This window comes from Lathamus discolor, chromosome 5 (assembly GCF_037157495.1).
Source record: "Lathamus discolor isolate bLatDis1 chromosome 5, bLatDis1.hap1, whole genome shotgun sequence".
In the NCBI taxonomy this organism is placed as follows: Eukaryota; Metazoa; Chordata; class Aves; order Psittaciformes; family Psittacidae; genus Lathamus; species Lathamus discolor.
Genome location: NC_088888.1, coordinates 113754388 through 113780069, shown reverse-complemented (window position 1 = coordinate 113780069; position 25682 = coordinate 113754388). Strand labels below are relative to the sequence as shown.

The window sequence follows — 25682 nt, the reverse complement described above, 5'->3', positions numbered from 1 at the left end:
TAATGAAAACTCCCCAGCTGAAAACAGAGTTTAATTTCCGTTAAAAAAACCACAACCCACACTCCCCAGTTTTGTAAAAATATTAAAAGGATGATGGAAAGCAGATGAACAGATTACTGAGCACAGATGAAAGGCAGAATATTTTAAGGGTTTTCTGCTTGGAAACAAGCTAAGATATATTTCAATGAAATAATCTCTTATGGCTAATGTGCTGTTTCATTCTGCAATATTACCCAAGGAGCAGAGCGTAAAGGCAACAATATCCTGTTTTACTCTAAATCCACAGACTTGAAAAAGTGTTTAGTAGGAGATGCCAACATCACCATATCAACTTTCCAAAGCTATTTCACTGCAGACTGTAGCACTGATGCTCTCTGCATACCCAGGGATAGCAGAGGGGGTGAAAAGGGCAACATCATCACACAGTAAGTATGGATTAGTGCAGACATTCATGGCACTACTCCAGCCCATCCTAATCTGGGTCTCGAGACTTTTCTCAGCTGTCACAAGATTTCATAGTGCTCCCACACAGGCCACCTTTGCAGTGGGACTGGTCTGGGGCTTTTCGTGATAAGAACAAAGCAGACTGCGCTGAAGAGCTAGCAGTCACAGAGATGGAAAAGCACAGATGCCAGCATAAAGGACGGACACAGGTTAAGTCATCAGACAGGGCTGCAAACTCGAGCCTCCACAACACTGCTCCAGGCTTCCTCCATTGATCTCCAGCCTTGCAAGCTATGTAGCCTAAGTGGTCTGCTGTAACCTAACACAGCAGCTTGCTATCACACTCATGCCTCGTGCAGCAGAGCCTTTACTCCCCCATGATTTGCTGCCTCTGACATGGACTGTGCTAAGATTTTCTTCTCAGTGTTCTCTGGGCTGCACTTCACATGGACGAACACCAGGTCCCAGCTCACCAGCATCTGTTTTATGATGGACTATTAGACCAGCTCAGGGTTATGTGGCTGGCTTTGACATGGGGCAGACCCACAAGCAACTCAAAGCTCCTGAGGTGCAAGAGCTGCAGCACTCCAGCTGCAAACCAAGTCTTGGACTGGCCATAGGGTCAGCAAAGAGTTGACTATGAAGAAAAAAAGCCTCAGTGAGCAGAATGACAACTGAAATCTCCAGAAAAGCAGAGGACTCCTCCTTTGGACAGCTTTCAGGCAAGTAATTTTGGCCAAAACCCATTTGCTCTCACCATTATTTTAAAGGTAAGTCCAAGGTTCAAGGCACGACAGGGTACCTCAGATTCAGTAGTTTTTGATGAACTAAAGCACTAGGTGTGTGTGACCACCCTTCCCAGAAGGCTGCTTCTGAGATACCCAGTCATCTCCCAGGCAAGGCCTGAACTCTTCTCCAAGTACTTATAACCACCATATACTAATCCACCAGCGCTCATCTGCTGTGTGTTTAGTGCTTGGAGTTCCACAGAGACAGGAAAAGTGCAGTAGGTTTTACTTATTCAAATTAATTCACTGAATGAGCTACATCATCCATGTCAAGTCTAGTCTAATGGGCACTGATTAGTATGATTTCAGGAGGTGTCCACAGAGTAAGACACTGTACAAAATGAAGCGATCAGTACTCATGCTTGTCTTTGGATACACACGCTCTGCAGGGTGTCACATGCTGTATGTGCCAGCCCTAAAAGTGCTCTTTGGATCAACGTATAGCTAAGGTAAAACAGATGGTTTATTTAATCTCTTTTGTCTTAATTTTTTGCCTTTAAGCAGGACTCAAAGCACATTTGGGACAGTGATATTTTTCAAAGACAGCATTGTGCTTTAGGGAATATTCACATGAACATTAATGAAATCAGAGATGTTCTCACAAACACTCCCAGAGGAAAAACAAAGATGGTTTTGGGCAAAGCGTTACAGAAAAGGACAAAGCAAGAGTTAAATCAGCATAGTCACGTAGACAGTGTGCTAACAGATGCAGAACGGAGAACATTAATCTCTTCTCCAGGTTATTAACAGCAGCAAGAAAAGGCAGGGACAACTACATTAACATTTTAGTGAATTATCTCCAACCAGACATAGTTCTAGATAACATTGAAGTTCTCTAAGTAGTTTAGCTCTTGCCTAATTAGTTATGTTTTGTGATAAGATACGGTAATGGTAACAACTGATCTGGCAAGACCAAGTAGCACTCAGGCCCATGGTAATAGTCCAACCATGAAAAGAGGAAGCAGAGGACAAAGGCTGCTACTCGGTACACCATCTGCTTCCCATTTTGTTTCCTCTCATTGTCACAGCCTTACTACCAAAGCAACCTGCCACAGGTAAAGGCAAGACACCCTTCCAGGTGCATTATTCCATAATAACTGTACTCCAAGTGCTCTAGGCAGATGAGAACTAGAATATCGAGTTGACAGTCAATACATTCATATTCCCAATAACATGCACTTTATAGTCCCCACAGTGTTTATGTTCACAGTATTACTTCTCCTTGAGCAGGCAGGAAAGGCGCAGAGACAAAAGCCTGGCAGATACTGTATGTGGCAGTAAGCCGTGCAAGCACAACAGTGGGGTGCCTGTAAGTGCTCACTTGAAGCTTCTGCTTCATTGCTTGCTCTCTTCTTTCATCACAGGTGGAACTGCAGGATCGAAGCCAAAGTACAGGGACATTCAGATAGGCATGCAAACTCCCCACCTAAGTTTCAAGCAACAGGCCATCTCTGTTTCTGATTCACTGGCCGCTAAAACAAGAACAATTAGAGATACTATGGTGTGCAGAAGAGAAGTAAAATCCATAGAACACATTGGCTCATCAGAGAGGAGCAGAAACAACTGTTTTCAAATTGGCAGTAAATGGTGTTTTGCAGATGGAAAACCCCAGGCACGTTATCAGATGTATCAGCTCCCAAAACAGCAGTAAAGCCTGATTACTTTCCTATGCAATAACCAAGGGAAGGAACCAGATTCTGGCAACAAGCCAGTAACATGCTGGCTGAGAAAAGCTATGGCGGTCTGCTTGAGAGGTGAGGAGAAAGTGGGGGCCAGCTATTGCCTGGCACGGCTTCAAAAACTTGGAAGATTAAGAATAAACCCCTTTACAGAGGCTAATGAACCACACTAAGCTTCCCACCTTCTCTCAAATTTGGCCACCCCACTGTTTTGGGATCACTCTGGTCTTACTAACATCTACACCAAGATGCCACAGGAATTGAGATGAGCAGGATCCTGACGAAAGGAGGCCAAATTAGTCCCTAGCTGCAGCAATAACATATTCCTTTCCATGGCTTAGCTGCAAAGAAAATTTGGCAAAGTTTGGTCACTACACATTCATTTAGTACCAGTTTGGAAAGGCAAATTCTGGTTTTAGTGCACACCTGAGAAAAGGTGAAGCAGCAGGAGAGACCAGATCCTTTCAGAAGGATTTCCCATTGAAATCATTCTCCTCTTAAGAAATTATGAGACTGGTTTGCTGTTTGTTTTCTTAACAAGAGGACTGAGAGTGGGGAAATCACTGCTGTGATCCCAGAAAACACAGACTGCAACATTTCAACACACACGCAGTTAGACATTGGCATCTAGAAACAGCACATGCTTTCATTCTGAGTATCAGATCCAACTTTCAACATCATTTTTCTTTCATGCTCTGCTAAAGAGTAATTCCTCTTCTTTCTCTTAAAAGAAAAAAAAAATTCACAGCTAGATCCTCATCAGGAATATGTCAGTGTCTTTATTAACTATCAGCAGGTTGTTGAAAGCTAATAGCTAATAGCAATATGTGATAGGATGATAGGGATGCTGGGGAGGGACTCTTCATCAGGGACTATAGTGACAGGACAAGGGGTAATGGGTTAAAACTTAAACAGGGGAAGTTTAGATTGGATATAAGGAGGAAATTCTTTCCTGTGAGGGTGGTGAGGCACTGGAATGGGTTGCCCAGGGAGGTTGCGAGTGCTCCATCCCTGGCAGTGTTCAAGGCCAGGCTGGACAAAGCCTTGGGTGGGATGGTTTAGTGTGAAGTGTCCCTCCCCATGGTGGAGGGGTTGGAACTTGATGATCTTAAGGTCCTTTTCAACCCTAACTATTCTATGATTCTATGATTCCTTAATAAAGCAAAAATATTTCCTGTTATATTCCAAGATTCTTGGGCTGAAGAACACTAGTATTTCCCCACATTCAATCTAGCATGGGAATGAAACCCACTGGCACAAACTCAGTGACTCAGCCACTGGAGCTAACTTCACTTCTGGAATGCTGCCACAGGCTCTGCAGATGATTCACACACACACAAATGCTATAGACAAGTGCCTCATATAAAATAGTAATTATCAGCAATAACAAACATCCTTCCACAAAGCACTAATGCAGCATGAAATGGACTTTCTTAAGTTATTTTATTTTGCATCTTCTGTTGCCTTTATTCTATTTTAATTAAAACTGCATCAGCAGAAAAATTAACCTAGGAATAACCTCATTAGGCATCCAGAGAAGCAGCAATGTAGAGCAATGTTAAATTCATCTGGGACTGCAGATGGTAGCTGTATAAATCAGGTTTTGCTTCAATTTAGCACTTCAACAGAAAGTTCAGCCCTTTGAAAAATTGCCACTGAACTATAAGGTATCACGAAACAGGTCCCACTTGTGCTGTACCCTGACCAGGAGCACAGATGATATATTTCTCTGCAATCTTTATAGATCGTAACTGCTTAAATTATTAAATTCAGAATAAATTTGTAATATGAACAGTACAGAAGGACTTTGGGCTAGGCACCAGGTTGGCATATTAAGGATGAGTATTCCTTAGGCCTGTACAAGTTACCATATTTTGATGTATGCTGTGGGTTATCCATTAATGAAGTAAAATACCACTGTAAAATTTACACATGCACAAACACAACTCAAGCTGTGGATCAAAGGAAAGTTTGTCCCTTCCACTAACTCTGCATTGCCTGCTTCTCTACTCCAGCACCTCCCTCCTGCTTCTGCTTTTGGGAAGGTTATCCAAAGATTTATTTTCAACTAACAGTACTTAAGAGGAACAGATTATTGAAGGCAAGAGTTGAAGGCAATGCATCAAAGTGTTGGCATCAGCTTTGCCATCTGCAGAATGGGAATCTCTCTTACTCTTTTCTAAATAGGAAAAGAAAAAGGTGTCAAGCAGGATCAGATCATAAGCATATCTAGTCTAGTATGTCCCCTCCACTTGTGGTCTGTTACACATGACAACAGGGGAATGTGGTAATGGGGATATGTAGATGTGATCTGACATTTGAAATTAGGTAGCAATTAGTACAAGCCTTGAAACAGCACCCTATGTATCCAGTGTCTCGGCAACATTTGTGTCAGCCAGAACTATTGACTAGCTTGTTCTTATTATACGAATCAGTGTATAATCCCACTGCTAAGCTACATTCCGTAGCACTGAGTTTTATAATCTAATTACTTGCTGTGTAAAAAGCGCTTGATGTTGACGCTACTATTCCTTTCCTTTTCCTCGTTTTCCTTTTCCAACACATGCAGCAGAACCAACATTTAGATTCCCCCCCTACAATTATTTTGTGGATTTAACCTTGAAAAAAATAAAATACAAGTTTTGCATAATTCTTTGAGATAGAAGTACACATACAAAATGGACCACTATGGAACTACCAAAGCCGCCATTCACATACCCTTAGCGTGGATGCTCGCTGTAAACACAGAAGCACTGCTCAGCCTGACAGCATTTCCATCTGTCTGTGGAGATTTTACAGGAACATAAATGTGCATGTGCAAGCCAGCCAAGGGGCTCAGCTACTATGAAATCTATGACATATAATACCAAGAAGTAATGGAGTGGGCTGGGGAGTTGTTAAACTCATGAAATGATGGAAGAAATCAGATGCAGGAGGGCTCCAAGATAAAACCTCATGCACTATAACCCACGCTGATGCTGAATCACTGGCCTAAGTTGTTTTGTTTAAAAAAATATTGTGGATGATGAAAGTGTGCTATATTTTATACTCACAGTCTGCTGCTAAAGGCTTATGAGTCACTATTTTTTGTGCTTTTATGCTGCAGCCTCATCAGCTGCACAGCAATGAGCTCAGCAAAGTAAAACTGAGGAACAGGCAAAAAAACCTGAGGTCCAAATTAAGACACACAGAGAACTGGTTTAAATCAAGTGCCAGATCTCCCACTTACATCATTTATTTTTTTGATAGGTGCCTGAGCTGGGATGTTTTAAGAATACGTGATCTGGACTCAATCCATGCAGTGTGGTACAAGCCAGATATAACAGAGGGGAAGTAGGGAGACATTAAGAGCAGCATGTGAATGCGAAGGCTGAGACTAAATAACTTCAGTCAAAACAAGGAAAAAAGTCCACAATGATCTCCACAATTCTGGGATTAATCCAGGCCATATCACAGCAGAGAGTAAGAACCTCCGATCAGAAGCTGGTAATGGCTTTCCAGGCACTAGTAATACGTCCTCCCTCATCGCACAGCTATGGAGAATTCCCTGTAATGCTCCAGGCACTAGACCACCATTAAGCTCTACTAATGCACAGAAAACTAAGACATCTCCGCCCACACCCTCCTGCTCAGCTCTTTTACCCCAAATTTGCCCTGGCAGAATTGGGTATGAACAAGTTAAATCAGTCTTGGGAGCAAAGCAAGGAATACAGCTTCTAACTTCCACAGCACTGGCATCCCATTTTACTCCTCCCTGCCAACAGCCATGGCGGATTCCTCAAGATGTGTTTCTCTGTTGCCAATTCACAGCAGCACCTAAAGAAGCTATGAAGTCACGGAATAAATTCAGAAGCAATGAGAGACCACGGCAATCAGGGCAGATGTATCTTGCTTTCTCTTGCTGCACTTCAAGGACAGCTGTCAGTGCAGAGCCCTTTGGGTCCAATAAACATTTTTCTAGCACATAGTAAGACTGTATGCCTGAGAAAAGGTTTGAGTAATAGAGAGAGATGTGAGTGAAAGCCATCTGGTGAAATGAAGAAGCCAGGCTGTGCATAAATGATCACTGACATAGAAGATGCCCAAAAGCAGCTGAACTCCATACAGAGAATTTAGGTCTCTGAGGGTCCTAGAATCATAAAATGGTTTGTGCTGGAAGAAATCTTAAAGCTCATCCACTTCCAGCTCCCTGCCATGGGCAGAGACACCTTCTACTAGACCAGGTTGCTCCAAGCCCCATCCAAGCTGGCCTTGAACACTGCCAGGGATGGGGCAGCCACAGCTTCCCTGGACAACCTGTGGCAGCACCTCACCACCATCACAGGGAAAAATTTCTTCCTAGTGTCTAATCTAAATCTCCTCTCTTTCAGTTTAAAGCCATTCCCCCTTGTCCTGTCACTACACACCCTTGTAAAAAGTCCCTCTCTAGATTTCTTGAAGGCACGCTTTAGGTATTGGAAGACTGTTACAAGGCCAATACTGCTTTCCCAAAAGTCCACGCTAACCTGGGTGACCCACACAGCATCACGCTATCAAAGAAATACTCTGGCAGGCTGGAACAGGAGGGCCTCGGCACAGCTTTCCAAGCCAATTTGCCCTTTTCCATGGTTCTGTCCTAGCCAGACATCTTTCGTGATTTAAACTGAGGTTTTTAAGCCATTTTCAGAGATCTTTACACCCACACATAAATGATGCAGCTGCGAAGCTGAGACACCAAGGCAGTCTGCAACGGCAAGGAATGGTAATGCTACTTTTACATAATAAGGTTATCACAGACATTCCATGTTTGCCACTTGCTCAACACAGATATATATACGTCTTGGGCCATTTTTGCAGTATCTGCACTACAAGACCATAATACAAAACTGCAAAAAGCAGCTGTACTATACAAGAACAGAGCCAACATTCTGGGAGCCCCACAGAATAGGATCTAACATTGATGAAAAAATGTCATGAATAAGTGTCTAGGTAACAGTAACAGTCACACTTCAACACAGCCTTCTCAGTTATTTCAGTTCCTTCATGAGTCACGGCATGCATTTTCATTTTTCTGCAAGAAAAAATGCAGAATTTTGTGAAGATGTTTCAACTGTACAGCAGTTCTTGCACTCCAAAGTGACTGGAAACATTCATGTACACACCAGCATGTTTCACCGGCGCTATTACTGTATGATTGTAGCATTTTGTTGTAAAACCCTGGCTTCTGGGCCGCATGACTGCTTTGTATCTTCTCCTCTCCAGATGCTAAGGAAAACTAGAATTTCACCGAAATCGCTTCTCTTCCTTAAAAACACAACTAAAAATAGGACAAATACAGCTATGGAAGGTTATCTAGGAATTCAGCATAAAAAAAAAAAAAGTAACTTGTCTGAAGAAGAGGAAATGTACTGCTGTTTAAATGGTGACGGTGACGGGTAAGGAGGGAACACTGCCCAGCTCCCACTCACTTGTAAAATATTCTGTCACTGTCCCTGCTGTCTTCCTGAACCCTTCCAGCCCCACAATTACATCAGTGATTGTTCCTCCATCCTCAGCTTTGAAGTAACAACAAAACTAACTGAAATTTATTACGGAACAACACAACCCATTTTGCATAGGATTCATAGTCTCTCCCTCAACTTCATAGTTTAATTTCTTCTTTCCCTTTCCTGAACCCTGCACTTCCATTTAACCTGTATCGTTTCTACTGGCACTTCAGCATCCTTGCACAGAACCAGAGTATTGCTGAAGGGAATGTAGTCAGGCAACAAAGCAGACAAGGATCTCTGCAAGAGCAGCCTGTGTGTTCAATTCCAATCATGTGAAAGAAATGGCGCCTGCTGCTTGCTCAAAGCCAGCACCTCCTGAGTGAGAAGCAGGTGGTAAAAACAGTCCCTGGGCAAGATTGAGCCAATGAGTCAAACTGAGGCATTTATCTCTTTTATGAAAATCTAATGGAACTTGAAGAATTTCTACTACAGCTTTACACTAAAATAACTGTCACAGGAAAATAAGAATTTCTAACCCTTGTCTCCCTGCCTGTGACAAGCCAGAGGCTTATGTCACAGAATCAAAGATTCTTGTGTCAGGCCAGACTCCACTGTTCTGGAGCATGCAGTGAATTCTTTGCAGCCATACACAGAAGCATGGAACAACACATGAAATGGTATCATAAGCATTAGTGTATTTTGGAGTCAGCTCCTGAAAGACTAGACAAGGAATAATGAAATATCATCTTAGGCCATGGCTTCCACGCCGCTGCCAGAGACATACCAGGTGCCACACAGACCTGTTTGGGCCCCTCTGTTCAAGAAGGACAGGGAATTGCTTGAAGGAGTCCAGCGCAGAGCCACAAAGATGATTAAGGGAGTGGAACATCTCCCTTATGAGGAGAGGCTGAGGGAGCTGGGTCTCTTTAGCTTGGAGAAGATGAGACTGAGGGGTGACCTCATCAATGTTTACAAATATGTAAAGGGTAGGTGTCAGGATGATGGAGCTAGGCTTTTTTCAGTGATATCCAGTGATAGGACAAGGGGCAATGGGTGTAAACTGGAGCATAGGAAGTTCCACGTTAACATCAGGAAGAACTTCTTTACTGTAAGAGTGACAGAGCACTGGAACAGGTTGCCCAGGGGGGTTGTGGAGTCTCCTACACTGGAGATATTCAAGGCCCGCCTGGACAAGTTCCTGTGTGATGTACTGTAGGTTACCCTGCTCTTGTGGGGGGGTTGGACTAGATGATCTTTTTAGGTCCCTTCCAACCCTTGGGATTCTGATTCTGTGATTCTGTGATTCAGTCCCTGTTTACATAGCCACTCCCTGAAGATGTGGGAGTCTACCTAAAGACAGTTTACAGACAAACTTGTTTCAGATGGGAGCTCTCTGACAGCAGGCATCGCGAGCAGACCTTTGTTTTGTAGGGGACTATTAACTTCAGTAAACACTCTGCTCCCTCCAGCAGCATCAGCTGACTGCCAACATGTGTCATCCAGTTGCTCCAGGACAGATCCACCTTCATGGATGACTCCAACAGGTGAGGAACAGAGCTAACTTTTTGAAAAAGCTGAGTAGGGCTACAAATGAAAGCTTCAAGCACAGAAAAAATTTTGCACTACATGAGATAAAAACCTACTTACCAAACAGGGAAGCACTCATTAAGGAGGATCCCAAAGCAAGTATAAGCTTTCTTTCAGCTATGTTTGCACTGTATGTTGCACCTTTAGAGAGCCAGCAGCATCTAGCTATGCAAAGACACCCTCATCCCAACCTGCTATCAGTCTGTATCTTGGTCAGTAAGAATGTTTGGTAGGTCTTCTTGCACTTCCTTAGAAGTTCTTATTTGTCCCCATAATATTTAATGGTATTGTGGTGGTTATAAATTATGGCTGAAAGGCACACATTTTATAGACTCTAAACTCATCTGTCACTCCCCTGTAAAACACATACTTGAATGGTTTCTGTTCCTAATCCACAATTTCCCATTTCAAAGAAGTCCACAACTTCAGAGGATGGAAAATAGAGAACGTAACAGTCTTGCTCTCTGTCATTTATTTACAGGGTTTAATTCCTTCTTATTTAAATAGCTAACACTCATTAACTGGCCTGATAAAATAAAACAGCATTGGCATAAGTATGTACCAAATTGTCTTGCAGCAACCTTAGGAACAATAGCCATAATGTCATTACTGCAGTTTGAATTAGATGAGGTCACAGCAATGACATTGATAGCTATGATGAAAGAAGTAAAAGCCCAGGTTGGAATGTCAGTTTAGATAAAGATAAGGAAGAAATGGCCCATAGGAAGTCTTATTCCACAGCTGAAGGGCAAGGCAAGATTAAAAGACCCCAGTTACACTGGTGAGCAGACATAGCTCTTACATATTTATTGCAGGTTCCACTGTCTGGCACTGATGTGTGCCAATAGCGTGACTGTTATTGCCAAATGAACTAGGCCTGTCTCACACCAGATAACTGGTAAAAGATTAATGAGATCTAAAATACACATCAAAAGGCTGCATCAAAAGCAACACGTCCAGCAGGTTGAAGGAGGGAATTCTTCCCTTCTACGCCACTCTCGTGAGAGCTCACCTGCAGTCCTGCATCCAGCTCTGGGGGTAACAACACAAGAGGGACGTGAAGCTGTTGGAGCGAGTCCAGAGGAGGCCACAGAGATGCTGTGAGGGCTGGAGCAGCTCTGTTCTGGAGACAGGCTGAGAGAGCTGGGCTGGTTCAGCCTGGAGAAGATAAGGGTCTGGGAAGACCTTAGAGCAGCCTTCCAGTTCCTAAAGGTGGCCTACAATAAAGCTGGAGAGGGACTTTTTTACAAAGCATGTAGCGACATGACAAAGGGGAATGGCTTTAAACTGACAGAGAGGAGATTTAGATTAGCTATGAAGAAGCAGCTCTTCCCTGTGAGGGTGGTGAGGCGCTGGCACAGGTTGCCCAGAGAAGCTGTGGCGGCCCCATCCCTGGCAGTGCCCAAGGCCAGCTTGGATAGGTTGAGCAACCTGGTCTAGTGGAAGGTGTCCCTGCCTGTGGCAGGGGGTTGAAACTGGATGATCTTTAAGGTCCCTTCCAAACCAAACCATTCTATGATTCTATGATATATTGTTTCTATATGGTATATGTGCACCTTTTACAGCTTTATGATATTCTATAGCTAACAGCAAGACTGCTGTCATCAGTGTGCAGTAAAGCATTCATAGCTGGTCCTCTCCAGTAGATGGAGCTTTAAGAAAAGCTACAAACACATTTGTTATAATAATGAAATTGGCTATATGGAATCTCAAAAACAGTTACAGCTGTTGTGCAGCCTCTTTTTTGAAATGAACACCAACAATGGTTTGTTACTGTGACATTTATATAGATACACACATTTCCCTCCTTGCTCAACTTTCAGTAAATCCCTGCACTGGCTACTGAAGTAGGATCACATTTATTTTCCCAAACCTGACTCACAGGCCTGTCTGACCTTTTTAAAATCACTAAAACACTGTCTTCACATTTCAATGTTGTCATTTCAAGTCTAAGCCAAATTCCTGAACCTTATAACCATGAAGGACCGGAAAACCACCTCAGAAAACACAAGGACTACAAGCACAGCAAACATCAAAGGCAGATGCAAAGCAAACAACTTACTGAAAACTGTGCCAGCAGGGTTTTGGAAGCAAAGCCAATAAAAACCATGAAGTTTCCTGGAATAAAAGTCCAGCAGTAACAGTTGATTTAGGGATCATTTTGAAGACTCAGCCCATGGCACAGGGTGGGAGGACAGCTTTTAGGCTTTCAAGTCTTTAATTACAGGCTGACAGAGTAACTATTGCCATACTGTTTAAAGGACCATCTACCGAAAGATGTCTACATTTTTTCAGATAAAAAGGACCACATTACCCAGAATCCACAGCAGATAGGTGGCTGCATGAGGACAATCGTGATGTGTGGGGGAAAAACCATCACCGCAATTTAGCACAGAATAGGAGACAAGGCAGTGAAAGAGCAAAAGTAAGGAATATTATAAGGGAAAGAAAGAGAACAAAGGATGTAAACAGACTGTAATGAACAAAAAGACAAGTAAAAAGGTAAAACACAACTTTGATATACCTGCAGGGATCGCAGACTTGTATTAGTATGTAGTAAGAGACCTTTCAAGTACCTTTTCAAGACCACTGTACTAGCTCGGGCCTAGTCCATTGCCCAGCAAGGAAACACTTCCCTTCCTCCAATACAGGTACTAACTAAACTGCGGAGAAAAACAGAGAAAAATAAAAAAAATAAAAACAAAAATAAAAAATCTAGCAAAACAATGCAAAAGAACTAAAAGTAAAACCAAACTGCTCTGAGCCATGACACTGATGTCGCACTGTGCATGGTTCTTGTCCCACATCTCTAAAAGATCAGTGAGAAGCTAGAAGGTACATTCAGAAAGATAGCCTAAAGCTGCCTATAGTCTTGGGATGGCTTTTCTTTGATATGAGAATAAAATACACCAGTTTCTTTAGCCTGGAAAAATACAACAGGGAGAATGTGTAAGATGTCTGTAGGACCACTTGGATAATATCCAATGGCTTGGATAAAGAAACAGCAGTGATCATACACTGTTTCTTAGCCTGCAGGAACTCAGGAGATTCAGGGGATCAAAGGAAGAAAAAGATGGGAAAAAGAAGCCACTGCTTCCTCACAGTCCGACTCACACATTGAGAGAGATAGGGATCCAAAAGCAGTTAAATTCCTGGAAGGATCATTCATCAGGAGCTAGTGAAACATTGCTATATAAGCCATCTGCGGTTCCTAAACCAAAAATCCTGGAGGCTAAAGGCCTGCAGAGATGGGATCAGTTCTCTTTGTACTCCTCTTAAATATCACTGTTACCTGCTGCTGTAGACAAGTTACTACTCACGCAATCTCCACTTTGGGCATTCTCATTCTACCCGGTCCTGCATTCAGAACCACTTAGAAACATTAATAAATTTAGAACATTTAGAACAATTTTGAAACCACTTTATTGTTAACAATTCAGGGGCAGCATCCCAAACTGGAAATCAACCCATTCTGTTCCTGCCTCTGCATAGAGAGGCTGGTAAGGGTTTTGTTAGCCTATATGCTCAATTAAAAATGATGAAGGAAAGGAAATGACAGTGATGGTCCCTCTAAGTCACCTTCAAACACACAAATTCCAAGTCCTGTATCATACCAGCACTTTTTAGGAATTTAGGGGTAACATACAGAACAGGTACCACGCTCCTTTCTATGCTGCAAGGCTTTATAATTAGATTGGTGGATACAGACAAAAATATGCTTCATGAGATCAAACCTCCCCTTTTTGGGGGGGAAAAAAAAAGTAAAAATGAGTTGGGTAGGAAGAGAAAACTCACTCTGAACAGAAAATATAACTCCAAACAAGCCAATACGAAACCTCAGGCTACAGCACAGAGCTGGGCTGCACAGCTGATCCACAGCGCCTCTGAGAGGCAAACTCCCAAGCTCTCCTTTACACACAAGAACATCAGAATCCAATCAGATAACTTCAGCGTAAGTGCAACTAACTCCTTGTCTTTGTTACTCAGGTATTTCATAGAACCATAGAATAGTTAGGGTTGGAAAGGACCTCATGATCATCTAGGTCCAACCCCCCTGCCATGGGCAGGGAAACCTCACACTAAACCATCCCACACAAGGCCTCGTCCAACCTGGCCTTGAACACTGCCAGCGATGGAGCATTCACAACCTCTCTGGGCAACCCATTCTAGTGTCTCACCACCCTAACAGGAAAGAACTTCTTCCTTATATCCAATCTAAACTTCCCCTGTTTAAGTTTTAACCCATTACCCCTTGTCCTGTCACTACAGTCCCTAATGAAGAGTCCCTCCCCAGCATCCCTATAGGCCCCCTTCAGGTACTGGAAGGCTGCTCTGAGGTCTCCACGCAGCCTTCTCTTCTCCAGGCTGAACAGCCCCAACTTCCTCAGCCTATCTTCATACGGGAGGTGCTCCAGTCCCCTGATCATCCTCATGGCCCTCCTCTGGACTTGTTCCAACAGTTCCATGTCCTTTTTATGTTGAGGACACCAGAACTGCACACAATACTCCAGGTGAGGTCTCACAAGAGCAGAGTAGAGGGGCAGGATCACCTCTTTCGACCTGCTGGTCACACTCCTTTTGATGCAGCCCAGGATGCGGTTGGCTTTCTGGACTGTGAGTGCACACTGCAGCCGGCTCATGTTCATTTTCTCATCAACCAACACCCCCAAGTCCTTCTCTGCAGGGCCGCTCTGAATCTCTTCTCTGCCCAGTCTGTAGCTGTGCCTGGGATTGCTCTGACCCAGGTGTAGGACCTTGCACTTGCCACGGTTAAACTTCATAAGGATGGCATCAGCCCACCTCACAAGTGTGTCAAGGTCCCTCTGGATGGCATCCCTTCCCCCCACCGTATCAACCGGACCACACAGCTTGGTGTCATCGGCAAACTTGCTGAGGGCGCACTCAATCCCACTGTCCATGTCAGCGATGAAGATGTTGCACAAGACAGGTCCCAACACCGATCCCTGAGAGACACCACTCATTACTGGTTTCCAGCCAGACACTTAGCCATTGACCACAACTCTTTGCATGCAGCCATCCAGCCAGTTCTTTATCCACCAAGTGATCCACCTATCAAATTGATGTCTCTCCAATTTAGAGACAACGATGTTGTGTGGGACAGTGTTGAACGCTTTGCACAAGTCCAGGTAGATGACATCAACTGGACTTGATTTCTAATTATTAATAGTTTAGTACAAACTGTTCACTTCCACAGAAAACAGAGCTACTCTGAAGCATTGAAGTCTAAAAGGCAGGTAACATGTCTCAGTTTTCCCCCTTACTAATTTGAGTGCTCTAATTCTCCTTAAAATAGGATTAGTTTTCTTCCTTGGGCTGTGAAGAATAAAGCACTGTCTTTTTCTCTTCCAGGATTTATTTTTGGTTGGATGCTTTACATAACATATTTCTGAAAAATTAATTTACAAAAGATGCCAGGACTTCAGTGCTGCAGTGGTGCCGAGGGCTTGATTTTTTGTGTCATGAGGTTTCCCTGCGTTCCTATTATGTAAGGTAGAATGAATTCCACTTTGTAGCTTCATTCAATATTCAACACAATTGCGCCACATAGAGATGCCTGGAAAACTAATGCTGCCAAACTTAACAAAGCCATGGAGTTACCCAAACCAGGGGCCTGACAAGGTCTTCAGTGGAACTGAGTAAATTCAAGTCCACTGAGCACCAGCCCCACTGGGTCACAATTTCTATACAGAATTATTAGGGTTTGAAAAACCTCACTTTTTTTCTTCTTGGTAAGACTAGAGTATTAAGAAACACTCAGTATTTTCACAGAATCGCTGAATTACAGAATTGTTTGGGCTGGAAGCAACCTCAAAGTTCATCTGCTTCCAACCATCTGCCGCAGGGGACTAGACCAGGTCACTCCAAGCCCCATCCAACCTGGCCTTGAAGACTGCCAGGGATGGGGCAGCCACAGCTTCTCTGGGCAACCTGTGGCAGCACCTCACCACCATCACAGGGAAGAGCTTCTTCTTCATATCTAACCTAAATCTCCCCTCTGTCAGTTTAAAGCCGTTTCCCCTTGTCCTGTCACTACACACCCTTGTAAAAACTCCCTCTCCAGATTTCTTGTAGGCCCCTGTTAGGCACTGGGAGGAAGCTATAAGGTCTCCTGGAAGCCTTCTCTTCTCCAGACTGATCATGAGAGTGCAACTGGTTAAAAATAACTAAAAAAAAAAAAAAAACCCAACACATTCACTTGAAAATAGGTGCTTCTTTGCTTCTGATAAGCTAAACAAATCACCCTCCTTGACAAAAAAATGGATGTTTGTAAGAGTAGCAGGGATAAAAGAGAAAGTTGCTAAAACCAGACAGGTGCACCCAAAAAAGGCATAATATAACCAAGCTTTGAAGGCTCTCATTCCCATAACAAAATCAGATCCCCACATGGCTGTAATTGTAACAGACAGAAGTAGGAAAGCTATTTCCAGACTAAAACAAATACTTCACCAACAGAAAACCTTAGCCACCTTATGCCAAGATCCATGCAGTAAGCAATGAGCAGCCAACACTCCTTAGAAATATTCCCATATTAGGCCTGGTGATTATTTAGCATCGTTTCTCAACAGTAGCAAACTGACACAGGACTGAGCTTGATACAGTGACATACATCGCCACCACCAGCTGAAAAAACCCAACCCAGTATCACCAGCCCTCTAAATTCCAAGCATGCAAGGCCGGTGTCATCAGAAATGGGTCACATTGTTCACTAGAGGGCAGCAGGAAACAAAGCAAAACCTGTAATCATAGAATCCACTAATTCCCAAAATAGAGCTTATGATCTTCCACAAGGCCATGGCAGTTATGCACAGGCCATCTTAAAAAAGTAATTAATTCTGCTGGTGCTTGGGATCACAGTTCTAATTGAAGTGAGTTTGCAAACGGGAGAGCATATTAACCACCTGCAGTCAAAGGAGACCCTTCGTAACAGCACAAAATGACTTTGTACAGCACCCTCCCCTTCTCCTCCACATCAAGCCAAAAAGTAAAATGTTCTCAGGGCAATCTCTATCTTTTTAGTGAAGGGAGGCTGTCAGAAGTTTCTGTACCTGACCACAGCAGCCTGGAGTGCAAGTGCAAATCCTTTCTAGTTCAGCTTTGGCTCAGCCTGAAAGTTATTTAAAAATGTCACACACTTTGCATTCACAAAGTTACACACACCTCTTAAATGAGACCAGGTAAAGGTCTTCAGCTATCAGGTTGTCTTCAGCATGGCCAGACAAAAAAACAGTTTTGGAAATTCTGCAACTTTAGGTAGCAGTGGTAGCTCCGACAGCCAACCTATAATTTCTATACCAAGTAATGAATGAATACACTGAGTTCTGGGCTGAACTGAATCCCCAAGAACTCATCAAGAGCCAGCTCTGAAAGGTTGCTGCTGACATGATAAGTACAGCCTGCTCCTTTCATTTTCGGCTTCTACGTCAGCATTTCTGCACAACTCCCATGGAGAAAAAGCACAAACCGTGCCAGACTTCTTCAGTAAACACAACCCACTTCTGCAAAAGAGATTAAGCAACTCCTGACAGGCAAGTGGACATGGTAACAGGAGAGAGCATTTAAGGACAAGTCAGAACACATGCACTACCATTAACGTGACTCCTCAGCTGCTAATAAAAGACATAGCAACCCACAGCAAAACAAGGCATGTAGGTTCACGGGGTATGTGCAGCATTTGTTTTTTTCAGGAGTCCCAACTGCCTACAGAGCCAACAGCTGTGTGAACACACTGGCAATCTCTGCTTTGTTTAACATATGCTTGGTTGACTGAAAACTCAGAAAGTGACCGGAACAATCAGAAAATCATGATAGCTTTAACTTTTAAACTGGGGTAATTTGTGATCAGATGTCCTCTTAATTTGAATGGCCGTTTCAGCAGCAGTGCTGCTGGCCCAGACTCCCTGACTTGCCTGGAGCCAGCGAGTCTCCAGTGAAATGGTTCTGCTCCATTTCCCCCAAGCTCTCATGAGTCGATCCAGACAGTTTCTGAAAGAAGCTTAAAAAAAAACCTGCTCAAAAAGAACCTACAGCCTGGCTCCCCACACAGGAAAAGCAATTAATACTCTTTACACTACCTTTTCCAAAAACCACCATTCTGGAAAGACTGTTACCCCCCTATGAAAGACAGGACACGCTGTAAACTGTTGTATCTCCGCATATACCTGTGTTGCTACCACAAAGAGCAGCTGTCACCATCGCAGCCACATTCATGTGGCTGCCCAGCAAGCTGGGCCAGTTGCCGGATCTGACTCCTCATATGGCCACCTGAGTACCAGCACCAAGGATGGAGCTGGAATAAGAAGGGGCACCCTGGGACTCTCACTGCATTAGAGAGGTCAGGGCAGTCCATGAAAAATAACCAAAGGTATGCCTGGGCTCAAACCTGAAGCAAATTGCAGGAACATAAGCAGTGCTTTTGGAGAAGCAACTAAAGGTTGAACACCCCCAATACTCCCAAACTGGCTTTTAGTATTTTTATTTTTTTTTTAAAGCTAGCCAGCTTTTAGCTACATACATGCCTATCCAATCACACAGTGAACTCTGCCTTCCTTCACCACATCTCTCCAGCACCATCTTTCCTTTCCTACTGCCATCCTTCCTTTATTTCCTCTATTCTTGTGACACTCTTATTTCCCATGTACCTTCCTCTTCCACCAGGCACTAGGAACATCCATTCTCCCAAGGACACAGCTTTTTAACTACTTTTCATTACAAAGAAAAAGCAATTACGGAAGAAGCTACAGGAAAAACAAGAATACCCATGCCACACAATTGCTAGCCCCACGGAAAGGCCAGAGGCAGATGAGGCTGAGCTCTGACCATGCTTCAGAAGGCAGTCTCCCAAGCATGGTACCATAGCTGAGCTCCAAACTTGGTAGAATCACTCCAGGCTGTGCTGGCAAAACCCAGCTCTGTCAGACTATGGAGCATGGGCAGAGCCCAGGACCTTGCCTAGACCAATCTGTAGAGCACATCTGTAGTCTCTTCTCTAACCCTTTTTAGGCTGCAATTTTTCCAGATGAATACCATGTCTCCACTGTCCCTGCTGTGCTCTGGCTCAGTGCCCTAAAAGCAAAAGGAACTTTGCCAGTGATTTATTTCATTGGAAACAACCTTTCAAATCTCAATCCAAATAACTTCAGCCTTCCCCCCCACAAATACCTGAGCTCTGCCAAGTTTTGCTGGCAACTTTTCTCAACCCAGAGGCGGCAGTGAGGTGTTGCCGCAGCATTGCGCAACGGACATAGATGATAAACACTGTAAATGATTTTTTTTAAATTATTTTCCAGTTTGGGATCAAATAAACAACAACAAAAAAAGGAAGCATGCTGAAATGTTCACTTATCCAGTACAATTTTCTCAGTCTATCACCATTTAAACACTCGTATTCACTATGACAATAAGCTAGAAGTACGAATGTTTGTTGCAAGAGCAATGCCCTCACTCCTGCACAAATCATAAAACCACTCATACATAACTTACATAACACCCATACTACTACTAGTAGTAGTTCCACAGGACCCCTGTTTACTTGCCTAGGGATGACTGCTTTCAAAAGGCCCTGTTTACATGGCCAATGGGTACTATCTTCTGCTATTACAAGTGATGGAGCCTCTCTAGACTAATAAGATCTATTACTAGTGACTCAGGCACTAGAAATGCCTCCCATATTCATTTCTGACTCATGAGGCTCAGAGGGCATGATATTTTACTCAGTGTCAGTCCTTTTCTTGTGGCAGATGTCAGAAAACACAGCCTGTCCTGACAGTCTACTTCTCTCCTAAGGAAGCTGTCACATTCCCAGAGACTTAACGGCCTTTTGAAAATGCTTGTGACTCACTAAGGAAGATTCTCACTTTCAAGTTTGACAAGAAGATTCATCATCCATCCTGCCCAAGCCCCAGGATGTAATCTTCTGGTCATACCATGAGGTGCAAGATAGAGCCACTCCCACTCTCCTAATCTGTCTTGTGTCACAGCAGCAGTTTACAATGTCTTATGAGAAAACAAATAAGCAAAGGAGCTTCCTTTCCCAAGATACATTTGACAGAACTTGCTTGTCCAAGAACATCTGGCACATTTGTAAATCATCCTCCTGCCTCTTCCATCACACTGACCCAACGCAATGGCTTAGAAAGCTGAAGCTGCATCAAAAAAGTGTTTGAGTACGTGTACTGGTTTAACACTGTTAAAAGGAGAAAGGAACCCAGATGTCCGGAGCATCAGTCAGGTCCAATGTGATACTTGGTTATTTTACTCCCAGGAGCACAGCGTAAGGAACCATTTTACAGAGTGCAACCCAGTTATTGCCAGGTGGTTTCAGTTGCAAGGGGTTTCTAAAACAAGTGATGAAGGAGAGTATCCATAGGCCTTATCTGCCCTTCTCAGCACCTGGAATGCCCACTGACACCAGGGGAGGCTAAAGCCAGAAAGGAGGCAGGACCTGTCAGCATACATATTCCACATATGCACCATAAACCTGCCCAATGCTGCCATTTGGGTTTAGAGCTGCCTATCTTTATTTTGCACATGTCATTGCTGCTATGCCCTCAGACCAGTCTCAGGACTGCTGAGTGGCCATGCAGCTCCCCTGCATCATCCCATTCATGAAAGCAATTGAGTCCATTTGCCATGAACCATGCTAAATGGTGTCTGAGCAATTAAGCCACCCTACACACACTGCAGGAGCTGCTGTACAGCTCCCGTAACTCCTTCATACCTGCGACACAAGGCTTGTGAAATCTGAGTAAACAAACACCTTCCAGCCTGTCTCACTGTTAGAGGAACCTCCACATCCTTCTCTGACACAACAGCAGAAAAGGCTTGCTCCGGACATTCCGCACCATGGTGGTCACCACTTATGCACAACAAATAAAGCAAAACCTCAAACCAGATACACAATTCCACTAATGCAATATGGATCATGGAATGTGGTATGTATCATGGTTTAAAATAGAGGTTACAGTACAAGATTTGCATAATTAGTAACATAACGCATGTGACTTCCTGAGCTGCATGGGAAAAGCTAAGTAAGCACTAGTAGCTACTGTTTGCAGATTTCATTGCAGTTCTGGATGCCCCACAACCAGGGGTGAAGCACAGGCAACTGGTCAGCATCAACAGGGCCAGATCAGTTGGTAGATGCCACTCCTTACCTGTTTAGCATGCAAGGTAATGGAATTGCCACTGAAAAACATCACCCATTGAATTCCAAATTAACTTCTTGGAACTAGGCCAAAGAAAACCACCCCAGTGCCAGAGGAAGGAGCGGAGCCAACCTCTACTTTTACACTACTTAAGACTCAAAAAAACCCCAGAAATATCATCAATAATGTTTCACCTGCTTGGGTGACTTGACAAACCACCTCCACACATTATTTGCTGATCAGATTTTTTTCCCTTTACAATAGTAATCACTATAACCTTCATCCCAGCCAGTTTGAATATAAGGTAAGAAGTGTCACTAGGCCAGTGCATTTTGATTTCACACTTCTTGCCAGTATTTTCACACTGACTAGGCTGAGTGGTGTCATCAGAACATGCCAGCTATCTCTTGATCTTCTCAAATGCACCATTACTCCAAGAATCTGAAGTAGTGGCTGAACTAACATGCTATTTCTGCAGGAATAAGTCCTCCTTCAAGTGAGGAAACTTCTGTCTCCCAAGAGTTGAACTGAAGTGGTTCTCTTCACACTCATTTCATTAGCACAAGCAAACATTCACTTATAACAGGCTACAGAGGCCACATCCTGAGCTCATTCCCGGATACAAGATGACACATGAAGAACATAAGGAAAAGTTTAAAAACATTTCTTTACTGACTATGGTAATTTGAGACAGTATTTCCTACTGATGTCTGGAGGATTCCTCAGTGGGTTAGTTCAGGTAACCCTCTTCCTCTGAGAACATATTAAGTATGAAGAAACAATGCTGTCAAACCATTAGCAGCTGACAGTATCCTCTAAACTCCTCTCCTGTGTCTCATCAGCCTACAGTTCACACTGAATCCATCACACTGTAACAGAGTAGTTCTGGCAAATTGTGTTTTAAGATAGGCAGATGCATCAGTATCAGACTGCAGTTACTCAAATGATGCACTGCCTAAACGGATAATGCACTGGCTAAGAAAGAGCATGTGAAGAGGCAGAAGCTGTTACCTGTGGGCAAAGAGGGAAAAGTATCCATAGAGTGAAAAAGCTCCTCGCTGTTTTCAGAACTGTATGGAGGCAGAAAGCACTCTCCTAGGTCACAAACAGAGGGCAGGTCCAATACGCTGCTCTCCTCCGAGTGAGGACTTGGTGACACCTCTTTTCTTTCCATGGTCCCACTGCAGAGACACAAATGTGATTGAGCTGGGCTTTTAGAGCACGAAAATCTAAGCAGAAGTCAACACAAATGATCTCCCATTTTTGCACCACTGCTTATGAGCCCAGATAAGCTGTTCTAGCATATTTGTACTTCATTTAAGAAAAGCAGAACAAGTTTAAAGATATAAAGAAAGAACAATACCAAAACCCATAGACTACAGGCCTAACCAGGATTACTAGGAGTCCACAACAAATCTGGCTTTCCTAGAAACTTCCCAGAAGTACAGATTCAGGCCCCAAAACTAGAAAGCTATGGAGTAGATTCCCTTTAGGGTATAGTATGTGTGCAATTTAAAAGGAAACATATCCAACAGGGTCCCTTTCCACTGATACTTCTAAAAGTCACAAGTTAAACCCATCCCTCCTGACTCAGTTCATGAAGTTCATCACACTCACTAGCAGAAGCAAAGAGCACCTTAAAACTTTGTACTCTCAGTCTCACATGGATGGCAAGGATTCCCTGGTGTGAAGACACTAGGGCAGCTGCGCTGCATGCCCTGTGCACAGCACTTTGGAAAGCTGTGGTTGAAACCTCCCCACATCCCAACACCCTCTTCTTGAGCTCCCTCAACCAGTCCACCACTGCAGAAGGCAGGAACACACAGCTGAGCAGAGAGCAGGACAGGCCTGGTGCTACCCAGTTCCACATCAAGGGCCACAGTGGATAGGCAACTCTTTTGGAGGGGATGAAACTGAAGTGCTCCAGGCCAGCAGCTTCAAGCACAGCCACACAAGTGTCTGGGGCAGGAGAGAAGCGAAAGGCAAAAACTTGATTGGGCAGCTCACAGAATTAACAAATAGGAAGAGGAACTAGGAATTCTCTGGCTGAAGCATGATTAGTTCTGACTCAGTAAGAGGGGCTCTCAGGGAGAGATGCAGAAGAGCCCCAAACACCCTCAGTTTCCACATGAGAGAAAAAACACGGACAGAACAAGAGTGTTTCTTGTGAAAAGTGAATTTCATTCCCAGCCCTTACAGAGACTCCAGGAGATTTTGTGCAAGTTTGTTCCTCCATCTGTTTTGTCTGCTTATATGCCATTAAAAAGCAAAAAAAGCAAGTTGTGGCTATTTGTGCTGCCCCCTCCGCCAGCTCTATCTTTCTGCTATTTTGGTAAAGAGGGACAGAACCAGATCTAGTGATCAGGCAATGGCTTGGACACTGCAGGCTCACATTAATCTCCTCTTCTATAAAATAAAGAAGGCAACACACTTATCTCAGGGGTATTGTCAGTGAAGAATGTTACAGCCACAGGGACCAAGGAAATCCCTAGAAAGGATTAGTACTGAAAAATTAAGTAAATACCCCCTTGTAGAATATTATTCTTTTAACCCACCATTCTTTAGGTGCTTCTGTGTTGAGCAAACATGTAGCTAAGATCTTTGCAGATGATGAAATGACACTCACTAATGAACAGAGTGGATATGTTGGCTATGATAGGGGAGGAAACCAGCTGCCTTGCCTTGGAGGGACAAGCAAGATCCATGCATGCACAGAAAGTTTCCAGAAAAAAATGAGAGTGGGAGGTTAAAAATAAAGCAAAGTACACAACCCTCTGCCCCCAACAGTCATTGCAAAGGAAAGTTTCTCCTCCATTCCCCTTCATATCCTAAAACACAGATGATCTGTGCATAAGGAACATACGGAGAAAAAAGTATTTGAGGAAAGTTTCATGATTTCTGGTACTTTTTAAGTACAAGGACATTTTAGAGAACAAAACTGCCTGCTTCAGTTCTTGTCCTGTGAATAAAACCCACACAAACCCCCAACCGAACCTATCCAAGAGCAAGAAGACTATAGCAAGAGGAGCTGCTGGTGGGGTACCACAGCAACCTAAGGCCATCATTGCTATGGGCCGCTGTGGTCCTATGCCAGCTGCCCATGCTGGTGTCCTTCCTTGTAGTGCCACAATGGGACTAACATGTGCACCCATGGGATTATCAGGTTCTGATAAAACAAACCACCCTTTTTTGGGGAGGAAAATAAAAATCTCTTAGCTCAACTCCCTCCAATCCTCCTAAATCAAGCATACAGCAGCCCTAGTCCCAAAACTGATGGTAAGATTTGAGTGCTGAGGATAAGCAAGACCTCAGCTCAGCCCTGGGGCCTTCAGGCATAAGAAACACACCATTACCTCTGTGCCATACCTAGGAACAGTACCAACGCAGCAGCAGTACCCTTGGACAGAGTCCGGAAGCAAACAGTGTGTTACTCCTTCCTTCACAGTTTGTCAATCCCAGCTCACTGGAATGAAACAAACAGGTCAGTTACATGCTTTGTGTCAGCTGATTGGGCTGATGGATGGTGTGACCTTTCAAAGCGCATATGCCAGCTGATGTCAACAGTCACCACACATACCACCATTTGCTGGGTCTGGTACAGAGAAAATTTTTTTCTAGGAATCAGAAAAGCACATCCAGTAATGCCCTTGAATCTTCTGACAGCAACCGAGACCTCCTGGAAAGGGGCTGGTACACTGCAGAAATAAAGCCAAGACTTTCTTTGTAAGGAGGTGCCAGATGGGCTGTTTATTCAAAACCTATGAAGGAGAGAAGTGAATTACAGCTGGCATCCTTCCCTCCCTCTTGCGGAGGAGCAGGTATTTCCCCAACAGGTTTATCTAGCGGTGCTCTGACACCAACACCGATAGCTTGTGCTGCATCAAACTTCAACCAGGAAATGAGCTTTCAAGAAGACCATGTAACCCAGCATGTGGTGCAAACCACAGGCCCATGAAACCCAAATCCTGTTTCCCACCCTCTTCTATTACCTCATTATTTTCATCGAGCAACGAGGCAAAACATACTTTCAGGAGCATGGATTTTGTCAATCCCAGCTCACTGGAATGAGGAAAAGTACTGGAAAGGCACAGGAGGAAAAGCACAGGAGGAAAAGTACTGGATTTTTCTCTGGGCCACCCTCAACTGGTTGCACTGTACTACTACTGCAAATTCCCAAATGCATGCTGTCCTTGGTGCAAACACAAGGCACAACATGAGATGTGTGACAGGCATGTTGGTGGGCACAAGGCGCTGGCCTTACCGGCTGCCCCTCTCAGCTGGCTTTGGGGTGTGCAGGAGAGGGGGTTTCTGTTCCTCCCAGTCACGTTTCCTTCCCCTTCCTGCAGACAGAGACACACATTATTTCAACAAGCACTATTTCTACAGCCAGTTGCTTCACTGCGAAGGGAAACAAAAGCAACACAGGGCAGCACTCCCTCCCAGGCCTGGTGTGAGCCCCATAAGCCAGAGCACCCCTCTGCCTCACCATGGCTGCCACCTCCACCCCCCACCCCCACTTTCCGAGGAGCAAAGCAGGCTGCAGCACTCAAC

The 25682-nt window shown here is 43.9% G+C and overlaps 1 protein-coding gene across 5 annotated transcripts in view; it reads right to left on the bottom strand.

The window, feature by feature from the left end:
- CHGB (chromogranin B) overlaps nucleotides 1-25682 on the bottom strand; it is a 107416-nt gene that overhangs the window by 50141 nt on the left and 31593 nt on the right. For 4 of the 5 annotated variants that reach the window (XM_065682173.1, XM_065682176.1, XM_065682174.1 and 1 more), the window contains 3 exons: nucleotides 25393-25471; nucleotides 24485-24594; nucleotides 22143-22312 (listed from right to left, as the gene is read on the bottom strand). In XM_065682173.1, the coding sequence (XP_065538245.1) occupies nucleotides 22143-22312; nucleotides 24485-24495 (181 nt within the window). In that variant the 5' untranslated portion in view covers nucleotides 24496-24594; nucleotides 25393-25471. The remainder of the gene's footprint in view (nucleotides 1-22142; nucleotides 22313-24484; nucleotides 24595-25392; nucleotides 25472-25682) is intronic. The other variant, XM_065682177.1, reaches the window with a different exon arrangement.